This window comes from Cupressus sempervirens, chromosome 1 (assembly GCF_028749045.1).
Source record: "Cupressus sempervirens isolate cs-2001-9-10 chromosome 1, ASM2874904v1, whole genome shotgun sequence".
NCBI lineage: Eukaryota > Viridiplantae > Streptophyta > Pinopsida > Cupressales > Cupressaceae > Cupressus > Cupressus sempervirens.
The window spans coordinates 509,887,325-509,902,772 of NC_143118.1; the positions used below are offsets into that span (position 1 = coordinate 509,887,325).

General features: G+C 36.5%; 1 protein-coding gene across 2 annotated transcripts in view; it reads right to left on the bottom strand.

Moving 5' to 3' along the window:
- The window catches only part of LOC149578471 (alpha/beta-Hydrolases superfamily protein), a 90,838-nt gene that overhangs the window by 36,283 nt on the left and 39,107 nt on the right, over window positions 1–15,448 (bottom strand). For both annotated transcript variants that reach the window (XM_089829304.1, XM_089829307.1), the window contains exon 7: window positions 5,545–5,653. In XM_089829304.1, coding sequence (XP_089685430.1) covers window positions 5,545–5,653 — 109 coding nt within the window. The remainder of the gene's footprint in view (window positions 1–5,544; window positions 5,654–15,448) is intronic.

The following is a 15,448-nucleotide window of genomic DNA, read 5'->3' on the forward strand; positions in this document are numbered from 1 at the left end:
TCTGAACTTGTCAACTACAAGTTTCCATACAAAGTGAAAACTTCAGCGCGGGATTGCAATTTCCTGTTCTAAGTTGTGATGGAGTAGAGGGATCTGGAATGATAATGTGAAGCTGGCTGTTTAAATATTATGCTTTCAGTGATCTAAATAGAAAGGTCAGACCTGTATTTTACTTTGTATTGGCTTCTGAGTATAACACAAGATGGGCACTTTGATGCAAGACAACTCCATATACATTCATGTTTTACATTCTGGTTGTACTGTCTGATTACCTGATATAACTGCTCCAGCTATCTATGCAGATCAATCGAAAATAGTTTGATTTAAACACATGCATTGATGAACATTATTTCAGCAACTCTAAACTCTACAATTGAATTTGCAAGCAAATTGTTCAATAGAATGTCCCAAGGGGAATATGTCATCTATTTAACAAAATTGCAGTAGAATTTGCAAAAGTGGATATGAAACTGTTAACTATTTGGCAAAATACCTGAGAAAGAAAACTGGACATTTTATCTTGATCTGCTAGTCACCATGAGCATATGTTGAGGCAATATTTGAACAGCTGGAATTTTTTCAGCCTGTACTCACCAATACAATTGCGAGCACTCTATCCTCCCTATTTATGGTCAATAATTCGTAAACAAATATTGCTTTTTAATAATTTGAAGTCTATGTTTGTTACAGTCACATGGATGAATTCAGTACCACATATCTCAGACATTAGCCCAGATTGGGAAGCTGAAGTGGATATCAGCATTAATGATATTGACAGTGGATGTCAGTATACTGAGAGTGGCTTGTTAAGGATAAGTAGAATATTTGGGACCATCTGTTCATTCAAGAATGGAAATTCGGGTGAGATTTCTGAAATTTCAAATCTTAATGTATCATCTATTACTGAGGGAAATCTGATTCTAGTGAAAGACATCATTCAGTCCTCGACTAGTGGCGTTATCATCTTTCAACAAGCCTTCCTTGCAACACCCCTACAACAGTAGCAGATAACTAATTGTTCAACAAAACATTTGAGAGATAAATTGACGACTAAGGTTGCGATAATTTAAGCCCCTACAGGTGGTATTGGAGGTCTCAGCACATCAGCTTTCTGCAATTTTGAAAGAGCAACTATCCTAACAAGTTTGAGGGAGGGTCTTGCAATATCTAGCAATGGGAAAGATACATGGCCTGGAACAAGTAATGAGACTCAGACCCGGCTCGGACTCGGCAAGGGTAACTCGACTCGTGACCCGGCTTGGACTCAGCAATGACTCGGCAAAGTGATAAAACCCTTGAAATTTAGAGATTTTTTTGGATTTAAATTAATTCCATGCACCCATTCTTGAATAAAGATTAAAGACACAATAACACTATATAATAGAAGGTAATTTGATCACATACATAGCATACATTGATTATGTAACTACAAAGGCAAAAAAATTAAAAATCAGCCGAGTCAGATGAGTCAGCCGAGTCACCTAGGCGAGTCAGCCAAGTGAACCGAGTTGACGGACCGAGACAAGGTCATGGGTCATTTTGACCCGGCTGAGGTAACTTGACTCGCTGACTCAGACGACTTGCCCAACTCACAATGAATCTCATTACTATGGTTAGGATAGATCTTGTTAAGATACAACAGCAATTAGCCCAATATTCACAACCCAAATAAATTACAGAAATACTCAACATGTATGATGGGTATAACAAACTCCCTCCACAAATTCAGAAAGAATTACCCTTCATTAATTAGATGGAGTTTCATCCAAGACTACAACACAAGAATGTTGTGGTTACGAAGCAGTACCATGAGTTGGCTAGGGATCTACTTGCACAAGATAGGTCAGAAATTTGTAATGGGGAGTTTTCAGCTGTTAATAATCAGACTACAAGTGAACAAAATATGAAAGGCAATGAGGAGAGATGTAATACACAAGTTATAGGTGATCTAAAAAAAGAAGAAAACCAACTACCAATGATTTGGAGTCTTCACATGATCATGGGAAAATGTTATTGATTGCACAAGTTTATTGATAGGTAATTTGAGGGTAGAGGTATCTTACAGGTGTGTTGATAGCTCATGTGAGAAAGTTGACCAATCAGCCAATGACTCTGAAAGATCCCTGATGGATCTCTGCTGCAAATCTGCTGTAGATTTATTTTATTTTTGTTTTTTCCTGTTTATTAATGTTTTCTTGTAGAACTAGACGGAAATGCAGAAGAGTTTGTTTGTTTTTGTGTTTTTGATGATTATTCCACATAGAAATGAGAAGTAACAAATGGCAAGAAAAGAGTCTGAAAATAAATAACAATATGCAGTAAAGTCAGAGTTGATACAAATTGTACTAGGCAGATCTCTAAATTAAAGAGCCAAATAAAAGATCCAGTACATTTCCTCTAACAATGACGCCACAACTGGCTGATGAAAACGGTTGATAAGATGCAAGATTCTACTGCTGAGTAACCGATTTTTCTATGTATCCAAGTGCTGCAAATGACAAAGTACGGCTGCAAGAAATGGCAGAGTACGGCTGCTAGTATTCACCTCCCATACGCCAAAGAACATGCCCAACAAAACAAACTGTAGGCCCAAGCTGAAGTGGCATCTACCTTCCTCCTGAATACTGTTGAAACTACTGACAAACCAATACCCAATGCTGCTGAGGGTTACGTCCCAGCCAGCAATTACCTTGGGGTTTGCGTCCCAGAATGCAAATCGCTCAAGCAGAGCAAATCTGAAAAGAAGTGTTTGAAAAATATGCATAATCATGAGAAATGGCGCCCATCTCCTTATAACCCCTTGCAAAGCAATTCGAACCCTAAAGTGACCCCCAATTGGCGTTGGCTATAAAAATGAATTAAATCTTATTTTAAAGTGACCATGTCACTAGAAAATGACCTTTTCCACCATAGTAATAAATCCGCTCACCAAATTGCCCTAAGACCAAAGAGGAAGATTTAGAGAATTTCAAGACCTTTCCAACGAGCTATCATAACATGGGATATGCATCCAGATGAGGCCAAAATTCCCTTATTACTCCAAAATGGCTATTAACTTAGCCTTATTTAAATATTAAACGCTAACTTAGGAAATATTAAAAATATAACCCAAATAGCCATAAACTGCCAAACTGACATCACAAACCATAAAATCATCCTGTCACCTGTCTGTGACTGAAGTCAGAAATCAAGGATCCACTGGCAGTCTCATCCCTAAAATCTAGGGATGCTCCTAAAATTTAGGAAACAAGCCCTATCCCTCTGAAACTGAACCCAAAGGATCATCTCATGGAAACCCAACCCTGGGCATGATCATACCTCCTAAAAAGTAGGAATGAACCCCATAAATGTAGGAACTGCCTCCTAAAAACAAGGAACGTCACCCAACTGATCAATACCCACCAGAAAACCAAGTCCCCAACACTGAATAACCATACTGGGTCTCTATCCAACCCTGTCAGCCTACAAGACCCCATAATAAGCTGACTCACATGTCTCTGTTAGACTGAGCTAGAGTGGGGACATGACCCATTTTATGTGAGTGTTGATGCTTACTTTGGTTCAGGTTTAATGGTCACTACATTTGATGTGAATTCTTTTTCTGAAGGATTTGCTCTTGACCATAGTGCTGTCCCTATTTCCAATGCACAATTGGATATGCAAAATGGTCTTCACGACATTGATATGTGTGATGAAATGGGTTACCCCAGCTCATGTTCGTTTGACTTCTCTCATAGATCTACTAGTTCACCTAATTTGGAGAGTCAAATGAAAGTATCTGAAGATAAAATTATTGGAACTTTAGCATGTTTTGATGACACATATGGAATGTTTGAAAAACACCTTTGGAAGGAACAAATAGAGGGAAAACAAAGGGGGATTCAAAGAGGAATTTCCACAGTTGTTAATTATCCACAACTGGTTGAAAACTATGATATCAAATTATCTACACCTTTCAGATAGTGATCATCTCTTTGGCCTCACACAAATTTATTCAAAAGCATTGAGGAAGAAGGAACAAGTAGATGTGTGTACTTATGAGCTCAAGAATGCCAAGAAAACGCTAGAGGACACCTTAGTGGCACTTCAAGTAGTTGAAAACTAGATTGTTGAGCTTACTCAAAAGTTGAGTTTGTCACACTCTATTTTAGATCAACACTTAGATGTAATAGTTGAAGAGGTTGTCAATGATGATAGCATGAGGGTTGATCAGGGTGAGTATGATTCATCCACATTCAGTAGGCAACTGGTGCTTAGTGTGAGCCATTGAGTAAGGTTGGGGTTCTTTAACACAACTATACAGTGAGGAGTGCTCATCATTTTTCTTTTGATCCACATGTGGACTTGATGAGGTGCAGATATGGATTGGCTAAGAGATTGTATCATCCATTATGGGATGGAGGTCTACCATCTTCAGAAGATGAAACTTGAGGCTCCAAGTATCTGAATCATAAAGTGATTATGGGAGGTTACGTGCAGGGACACCAGTCAATTTTCCATCATACTGGTATATATCTTAGAGAGTTGGTTACTTCTATATGATAGAGGTCTCATGCAAAAATAGGGTTATAGGGTAATTATGGTGTCAATTGGTGCAAGTTGGTTTACTTGTAGAGTTAACACATTTGTACAAGCTTGTAGGGGTTTGAAACAGTTATGGGGTTGCAAATACATTTAGTGATTTCTAGCTCCTCATAGGTGATGGATGTGAGAGAAGTTTTCTTTGGGACCGAGTATTGACAGAGTTAGAATTGTAGTTTGGAGGTTGCACTGATTGGCTTCACCCCTTCTGGCATCGTGCAGATGAAGTCAGAGTTGAGCAGCAAAAGCCTGATGATCTTCTTGGGAATGTTTTTATTTTGACAGATTACTCTTGTGCGCGAGATTTGGATAGTTGTTATGATGTATATTCTTGTGCAATTTGGCTTTTTGAGATGCTCTCTTCTACAATATTCACTCCTGCAACACCTACTATTGGGTTACTCCACCATTTCCAGCATGGTGGCTTGGTGATTATGTTAGTTTGGCAAGTACAATCATCTCCATCGGTGCAGGTATTACAGGAATTAGTGATATTAGGGATATCACTAATTCTTTTCACTTGAGATCCAAGTGGAGCATTCCCATGGATCGTTATGTATCAAGGAGTTAGGTGGAGCATTTTGTTTCATACTATTCTCATCAGAAGTTGCATAACAGTAAGTAGCATCATACATAACTACTCAAATAAAAGGTAAAATATATTTAACTTGTGACCAAACAAACAATTTAGTATGATACGGTATCTTGAATATAGAATCAGTACGAGTTCTCAAACTCTTGGAATTGAACAACAATTGCTTGGATACCAAGAAAAGGCAACACTTATCTTTTCAGTGATCTACATCAAAGTTCAAACATTTAAATATTAACTAAATTTATTTTCAGGAGAAAATTTAACATCCACACAACGGACATAACACTCAAACTGGTAGAAATGAAAGCAATAAAAAGAGAGCTAAAGAACTTGTTTCCATACTTGAACAAAAATCAATGCACAAATACCTGGCATGGTACGTTTGACATATGGCCAAGCCTCATACGCAATTGATCATCACTGAGGTCAGAGCTGAACATATCATCATCACCCATATATGCACAAAGAGAGTAGTACCTTCAAGAGAAATAAAGATTTCAAGTCAATAAAGTAGTATTTGGACAAAAACCTTATTGACCTAAAAATGAGAAAATGTTCTACATGTTAGGATAAGTTTGGAATCCCAACTGATTCTGGATACAGATTAGTTTTCCTGCATGCTGTTTCTTCCAATTAACTTTGATCATATGAACATGTAATCTTACAAGCTACTTTGTTTACATACACATGCATGCATCAAACAAATTAGTACAACAAAGGATTTGAGCTGAAGGAAAACAAGAGTTTTGATTCTATAAAATGTAATTCAATTGACCTAGCAAACCAAAATCTAAGTTAGTTTGTGTTTGGGTTCAAGAGTTTAGTTTGTGCATTTAGTCAAAAACAAATATGAAATTGGGTTCATTTTGGCTTTGTCCAAACAAAAACATATAAAAATCAGAAATAGATATTTACAGATTTGATTAAGTTCAAAATAAACCACATATAGCATCATATATTATATAATAAACAAAACCATCATAAAATTAATAAATATTACAATGTCAATTACTCAATCTTGAATGTCATCATATAGATTTAAAAATTTTAATTACAATAGAATAATGTCAGGTGTCACCAATCAGCTATCATTCATATAAAATCATCCAACAGTTTTTCAAAAATGGTGTAGGTACTGGCAAATTTGAAGACTGCAAACAGTGCCACTAGCACCGGCACAAGCGCAACTCTCATGCCAACTGAATGGCTCATCTCCAACATCAAGTGCAGCGAAGTGGCATCCAAATCAAAATGATCTAGCTCAATATGCCACTTTCTTGTGTACCCTTCCTTAGAGCAACTTTGTTTATGTGTAAGATGCCACAAGTTTGAATGCACATACAACTACTCCTCTACACATTTTTAGTGGAGTCAATTGCACTTTACTAAGTGGATGGAACATATGCTCCAATTCCCCTGAAATGCAGATGAACTAGCAACCTATTAAGACAAAATTAGAAAGAAGATATACAAAATTGAAAATTTTAAAAATTTAATTATAAAATTTAGAACTGCAAAGATACAAGGATAGTTTTCGCAAAACTTACTTGTATCACAGGAGATTGTATGCGTGTGAATGGTTGACCATGAATGCCCTTGTTTCAAACCACAAATCCCTTATAGGGTTCAAGGACTCTTCTACAAACTTTACTTCTTTTTCCAATCTGGCACTCCTCAAAACCTAGGCCCTTGTAGCCTCTAGAAGCTTGATTTATTGTTTTAGGTTTTAAACATTTGTTTCTAATATGGTGAGCTAGCAAAATTAAATGCCAATCCATTTCCATAGAGACAGTTTGCTATGTGTTGATTATCAATCTCTACAGACTCATTATAAACTGTCATTTCCAATGGTCTTTCTGATCTCTTATGTGTATAGCCCACAGGTTAATCTTCAAGTGTGGGCAAAAAAGGGTGGCTCTCCGCAGATTCAAGATTATAAGGTGGTGGAGGGGCTTCGTCCCTTGAGATTATTTCTCCAACAAAGAATGATTTAATTTACGACCTACTGCTTCTCTCATTAATATATGCCAAGACTTAAGATTTTGGAATAGATTACCATCTTTTACTAGGTAATATTTGATGCCTACTCCAAGGATACTGCACAAATGACCTTTTATTCAACTATATGAGCTTGAATATCAACAACACATCCATTATGAATCCAAGCGCAACCCTCACTGGTCAAAATTTTAAGTACCATTTAAACACATTTCCAAAAGGATAATATTTGGGTCTGTTTTGAAATGGAATTGGTTCATGGAGCTATAACTGGATGCCATTGTAATACTAATGACAACAAGTTCAATAAACAAAATATTCAAAGGGTTGAACCAAATCACACTACTTTCCCTCCCCCCCCCACTAATATATGCCAAGACTTAAGATTTTGGAATAGATTACCATCTTTTACTAGGCAATATTTGATGCCTACTCCAAGGATACTGCACAAATGACCTTTTATTCAACTATATAAGCTTGAATATCTAACAACACATCCATTATGAATCCAAGCGCAACCCCACCGGTCAAAATTTTAAGTACCATTTAAACACATTTCCAAAAGGAGAATATTTGGGTCTATTTTGAAATGGAATTGGCTCATGGAGCTATAACTGGATGCCATTGTAATACTAATGACAACAAGTTCAATAAACAAAATATTCAAAGGGTTGAACCTAAGTTGCCGGATTCGTCCCCTACTGCCCGGATTCAGGTCCTGGTCCACACGGGTCTGGATTCACCCCTGGGTTTGCTGCGGGTCCGGGCAGGGTCCTTAGTTTTGACTGAGGATTCGTCCGGGTCCTTGCTAGAGCGAACCCAGACGAACCCACAGCAAACCCGGGGCTAAAACAACTTTAAAGAGTGTTTTTTAAGTTGTTTTCTTATGTAACTCTCAAAGGAACTTAATAAAACATTTCACTCATCTAATCCCTTATGTCAAGGAGGAGGACGATGATATAGCAGCATATGGGACTAGTGGAACCAGTTTGGGTTCCAATGATGAAGATCTAGATAAAGTTGCAGTTGGGGATGAAGCCATTGATCCCTCATTTTATGATGATCCAATTGACCCTTGAAAGGCATTTGATACTATGATTATTGATAAACTACTAAACACTTGTCATCTATCATCATTCAAACTTTATTATTTGATGAACTAGTCTTTGTTTTGCAATTTAGTAATTCAATGTATTATTTGATGAACTAGTCCATGTTTTGCAATTTAGTAATTCAATGTATAATTTTCTTTACAATCATGAAGATAGATTAATGAGTGAGTATTTAATGTTTTTAGATTCAGGTAAAAACATGTTTTGAAGGGACCCGAAACCCTTTGGCATTTGGCATTGATCAATGATCAAGCAACAATTGTTCATATTGTGAAATGACTTTGTTTTGCAACTATGCATGTTTCTCTTCTGTGTGTGACTCTCTCTCTCTCTCTCTCTCTCTCTCTCTCTCTCTCTCTCTCTATATATATATATATATATATATATACTCACGAACCCACGAACCCGAACCCCGAACCCGAACCCGTCCCCGAACCCAAATCAGCAACTTAGGGTTGAACCAAATCACACTCCTCTCCCGCCCACCCCCCACACACACAAAAGTTAAATATTATTCATTTTTAAAAAAGCATTTGGAAAATTGTTATAATCTTCCTCTTCGCTCTCCTTGACAACAAGAGAACTATAGCAAATGTTAAGGAATAGCAAAACCAACCAGTTTGGAACATCACTAATCAATCTTCAACTCTATTCATGCAACCAAAAGTTCAACAATGATGAATAATACTTTTGGCTTTCATTCACAATATAAGAAATGAGTTTATTATGTCTTCTATATCAAATTTTAGGGTTGGGCAGGGCAAATTTTACTTTTTATGACCAATTAAATTTTACCAAGAAAGTTAAAGAAACCTTCAAACATCAATTTTAGGAAGCAAAGCACAGAATGCCTAAAAGTTTCTAATCTATTATCCAATCTGAGCGACTGGCCATAACTTTACCTATATGATTTTGTCTTTGATTTTGTTATACAGATAATAATGTTGGAATTACATATCAATTATACTACACTAAGATTGGTGAATCGTTTCAAGATATTGACTGGATGAAAGTACAAAGCTCTCAACTAATCTCCTTATTGAATACTATGATGATCACAAGTTTACAGGGAGGCAATACTGTATTGTCAGCAATGAGATACATAATGGTTCCAATAGCCTACGAATGAATAACAATGCAGGAAAATATGTATGTATTATTCTGGATATCTGCGACGAAATTATTAAGAAGCATACAGTGATAAGTATGCACAGAATTAAAAAGCGCGACACATGCTTTTGATGGAGGAATACAACCCATTCGTTTCCACAATACAAGAAATATCATGGTGGCGGTAAAAAATGCCATCTTTACAATCAAGAGAAGATTTTATATCCCGCTTCTCATCCAGCACAAGCAATAATGATGACGGCAGAGAATAATAGAGGCACATCTTAACAATGATGATTCTAATTGCAAGGATACTGTTATATGTTTTTATTTTTTACATTCAGGAATTATTGTCACAAAATAATTTTGCAGATTAAGTATCATACAAGGAAAGGGAGCCATGAACGGGCAGATATTTTGCGACCCTAAGTGTTGACGTTGAACAATCAAGCAAATTTCTAAACCTCATATTCTGCAAAACCACTGAAGCTTTAATGTCTATTGATCGATATTTAACATATTCTTTTTGTTGTAGGAATATGAAGGAGTGGGAGCACTAGGTGTAAGGCGAGTAATTGGATGCTTCTGGCTCGAAATACTTCTAAGGTCACAAATTTGACTAGCCTTGTGAAGATGTTTGAAGGCCCACAGGACAGAGACTTATATTCCTGTAGATTCCTCCGGAGGTCTGAAGATTCATTAAGTGTTTCCAATTTCACAAGATTTGTGCAAAGAAATCGCAAGCGGTATGAAGCAAAAGCTTGGGTATATATGCACGAGAGAAAAAATTACACTGCCAATTATATTGTAGCAAAATCAAACTATATTAGAATCATAACAATGGTTAGTTATTAGTTTAGAAAGGGTGTGACCCTTTTCAAGTTACCCAGTGGGTTTCCACTCTTTATAAATATATGATGAAAAATCAAACAAAGAACACCGTTCATATCTACCAAAAACTCTTTGCATTCCTAAAGCTTATATGATATTTAAATTCCTTCCTTGAAAAAGATTGAAGTTTGAACCAAGCTCTTCGATAGTGAACTATTGGGCATTAATTTCAATATTGTTTGAAAATTGTGTTGAGTGGAGCATCAATATTTGAATGTCTTCAATATGATTTTCTCTGCAGTATAATTATAAGATTTTTACTTACTTTAGAGTTAAATTACTATATAATTCATCCTTTGTGATCATCTTTATTTTCTATTAATAATTTGTTATTAGGATAAGTGGATCATATTGTTCATTGCTATTTAAACCCGACAAATACAAATATTGTGAAATATTGTGATTGTTTCCTTATTTGTATCTATTTTGTCCCTATAAGGGTTAAAACATCATAGACTAGTTCAAATATGCATGAATACGAAGTGATCTGACACATCCTAATAATTGAATTGTTTATAGATTTAATATACATAATATCATAGAGTTGTATGTGAAAACGTATAATTTTGACTCTATCGCCCTTTTAAATTTCAACACTAATCAATAACTCGGTCATAATTCTCTATCCATATGCTGGCAATAATCTAATCTCTTTCCTTCAAGGTTTTGATATCTATTTGTTTTAATAATTCACTTTCAATCTTATTTCAGCATTTACAAGTCTATTAAAGTAATCGTATTTTTGAAGATTAATACTCACTATTAGCAATCCAAAAGTTTCCTTAACCTCTTGCCATTTTGGGAAATTGTCTTTGCATTAAATCTTTCTACCATAAACGTCTTGGATCCAAATTTGTTATCCAGATTCAAGTGCATTGGCCTTGGTTTTGCAGAACCAGAAGCACAAACGATCCAGATCAAATTGATTGATCTTGTCAAGTTGGCCACAACTGATTAGATATCCCAGCATCGAGCAGGCAAGGCTCATAGGATTCTAATTTCTAGTTTTGGGAACCAACACCCACCATATTTGTTGGGGGTTTGCCCAAGTTAGCACAAAATAAACCCACAAGTGTTTCATGGGACCTTGGGCAACATCAATGGCAAACTCAACCTAGACCTATATCCAGAACAAACCCATACCGAGGGTTTAGCGCATAACAAACTAGTAAGATGGGCCAAAAGTACAATTGTAATCTTGTTTGCTTGGGTAAAATTCAAGAAATCAAAAATGACTAAAATTTCAAGAAGAATGGGGAAGAAGCAATGTTTTTGTTATTTTTAAAGCCCAATAAAAGATAAATGTTACTTTTTTGTCAAGTGTTGTAACATCCCCTTTTCAAGAATTTTGATGTGTCATTAGCTTTCTTTGCCTTGGTGTCATGGGCTAACCGGGATTTCTCAAGGATCAAATTGATTCTTGGCCTAAGCAGTTACAGTTTTCGGCAAATCAAGGTTGTTTCACTAGGGTTTCCAAATACTTACTATTTTTAGTAAGTCAATAGGCTCAACAATTTTGGCATTTCAGAGCTAGACTAGGAGCATCTTGTCGAGAACTTTCCAACGAGCTATCGCAGATGCTTGTCCGAGTCCATCTGATTGTTAAGGAGTGCAGATCAGCAATAGAGTTTAATAAATAATTATTTCAATTCAAATTGATCAAATGATAATTCTGATATAGTTCTCTACACTTTAATAAAGTTCTGTAGCTGTGTTATTATCACTGCTGTATATTTAACATTACATACTAAAGAAGAAATATTTACTTTAGATATCACTGCGGGTATTCACATGGACTGAGATTAATGTTTTCCCATGCAGCGATATCAGACACTATTTATATTAATTCAAACAGCCACACCCCACCTAGGGCCATAACTCTACGTGGCTTAGGCCACGCAGGTCATGACCTTATGTGGGGTGTGGCTGTTTGAATTAACACTAATACGAAACATGGAACCCGATCATATTCATATCGTAATCTAAAACAAGCCTGACCATAATGTAATAGAAGCTTAATTAATAAATGTGATCGCTGATGAATGCAAACTGGTCATAATGCTGTAATACGATCTGTTCTCAACAGATCGTTCAATGGTGTGACTCATATTATTATTATTGTTTAATCAATCATTTTAGAATGCTTAAATAAATGTATATGTATATACAATCACACATTTATACATATCATTTTAATTATGATTTACATTATACTTCAATCCGACTGAGATAATTCAATCCAGTTGAAGCAGTTAAAGAAAGAAATTGCTTAGTCCAAGTCAGCTCATGATTGTCCCAAATATATTTGGTTGTGAAGTCGAGCAGTGGTGATTAGGCTGTTCAATGCCCACCTAAATCCTTAGCCAAGGTAGATTAGAGGCATGCTTGCCACAAATGATCACTAGGGGTCAAGAGTGCTAGCTAATAGAGGGAAGGTTGATAGAGGAATTCCTCAGCCTTGTCTACTGCTTAGCTGACACTCTAACACTGGTACACTCGGGATGGCAGGACTATGGTATCCCAAGCCTAAACTGGGGGAGGGAGGGTCTTTCTCGTAAGAGATTGTGTGAGGATATGTTAAGGTCCACGGTTGAGAAGTTAAGCCTATGTCAATGCTTCTTCTCTTCACTAGATGTCGAGGCCTGCACAACACATCGTCAATTATTTCAATTCATGTATGAAATTCTAAGTCTTTTACTTGCACATAATTTTATATTACTTTGAAATGTATAGTTGTAAATATGGTTAATTTGATTTGCTTCTTTCAAAATGTAATCGTAGAAATCAGTTATGGAAGTTAATTTAGTTGTCTTTCATATGAAATGGATATAGTCATTACTTAAATTTGATTTTATAGCTTGTATAATAAATTCATAAATAGTTTCATTTATGTATGATGTATTGTTTCAAAATTACTTCATGTCATTCCGTTATGATATTCGGATTATAATCTTAGAATATGTTCTTTATTTCCAGCTTAGTAAAAATGGTATGTTACAAAGTCGAATACCTCTATATCACAAAGGTCTCATGCAGATACAAGGTTGTAGGGTAATTATGGTGTCAGTTGCAGCAAGCTCGGTTACTTGCAGAGTCAACACATCCATAGGATTCTAGCAATGGTTGGATACAATTGTGGGGTTGCAAATACCTTTAGTGATTTGTAACTCCTCGTAGCCGATGGATGTGACAGTAGTTTGCTTTGGGACCCAAGTATTGACAGAGTTAGCACTATAGTTTGGGTGGCTTCCATTGATTGGCTTCACTCCTTTTGGCATGGTAAAGATGAGGTCAGAGTTGAGCAGCAAGGAGCTGATGATCTTCTTGGACCTATTTTGATTTTGATAGATTCCCCTTGTGCACAGGAATTATATAGTCGATATGATGCATGTCCTTGTGCAAATGAGAGAAGTGAGCTAGGTTGGCTCTTCAAGATGCTCTCTTTTGAAATGTTCACTCCTGTTGGATTACTACAGCATTTTCATCATGGTGGCATGGTGAATGTGATAGTTTGGCAAGTGTTATCTTCATTGGCACAACTATTTCAAGAGTTGTTTAGTGATATTAGGGGCATCACACAAGTCTTCCCTTGGGATCTAGGTGGAGCATTCCTATGGATTGTTTTGTATCAAGGAGCTACATGGAGAGATTTGGGTTGGCATGATGTGGAGCTTTCACCGCCACTTAATATTAGGGTTGTATGTGGTTACAGATGGAGTGAGATTCTCAGTTGGATAGAGAAAATTTTCTCTTATGATAGTAGCACATAGCAAGTTGTCTTGTAGGAATGCAAGATGAGGATGATTCAGTGTACTAGGGATCCTAGTATTCAGTTGATTGATACATTGGTTCATGCTGAGTTGCTTCACAACTCCAAAATTGGAAATATTTATACCAGCACAACAAATGGGTAGAGCATCACCCTTAAGTGAATATGAGATCCTGGAATTTGGTTTCAGCAAACAGATGCAAATTGTTTAAGCGAAAGCAATCTCTGGAGAGGGAGGACTGTAATGTCCCCTTTCTAGGCTAGTAATTTTTGAAGAATATGAGAACCTGGAATTTGGTTTCAGCAAACAGATGCAAATTGTTTAAGTGAAAGCAATCTTTGCAGAGGGAGGACTGTAATGTCCCCTTTCTAGGCTAGTAAATTTTGAAGCATCATTAGCTTGGTCCCGTGGGCTAGCTTTTCTCAATCGTGTGTTAGGGAGAGGATATGCCCATTCATTCAGTACATTCTCACAACTGCCATTAGAAAAGTAGGGGCACAAATTGGATGGATACACCAAGGCAAGTCGAGTGCCTGCATTCGAATAGGATTTTTCATTCAACAATAGAAAAGATCAAGTTTTGGCATAGGCAGTTCCAGTTTCCGGCCAATCAAGATTTTTTCAATGGGATTTCTAGATACCTACTATTTTTAGTAAGTCAATAGGCTAAACATTCTTGGCATTTCAATGTTGGACTAGGAGCATCTCCTCGAAACTTTTCTAGCGAGCTATCACACATGCTTATCCGAGTCCATCTTATCAATAACTTTAATGCCTAAAGATGTAAATGGTTTATTAATAAAGTGATTTTAAAACATAAGTTCATCTTATTAAATGTCACTTTATTTTCATATGTCAGGAAAAAATAAAATTAAGGAAATAAAGAAATAGAGAAAGGAATGAGCGTAGTCACTGGGTTGGGCTTTGTTTACCGTACTGGGTAGAGAAATCAACGCACAGACAATAGATATGAATAGCAGAACTTCTTATTTTATTCACATATGCCAAAGACATTACATTATGCTTCAATGATAAGATGAATACAATGCTTCCCGAAGGGGTTATAAATACTTTCCGAAGAACTTTCCCGAAGGAGTCCGTCGGCCACATACAACATGTCGCTACATAAAAAAACCTTTCCAAAGGGACCCGTCGGCTGATACACAATTTCCTTTCCGAAGGGACCCATCGGCTAATACACAATTTCCACCGACGACATCATCCCCCCCAAAAAGAAAAGTCGTCTCCTAACGACTATTACAAAATCTCTTAGACAAATCAACAACCAAAATACATTGACTGACTAACTGGTCTTCAACACTGTCACCTTAGCCAATCTGACATCTAACCCTGATAGCCACCTGTGCCACTTTCTGCCTTCCAATTCCGAG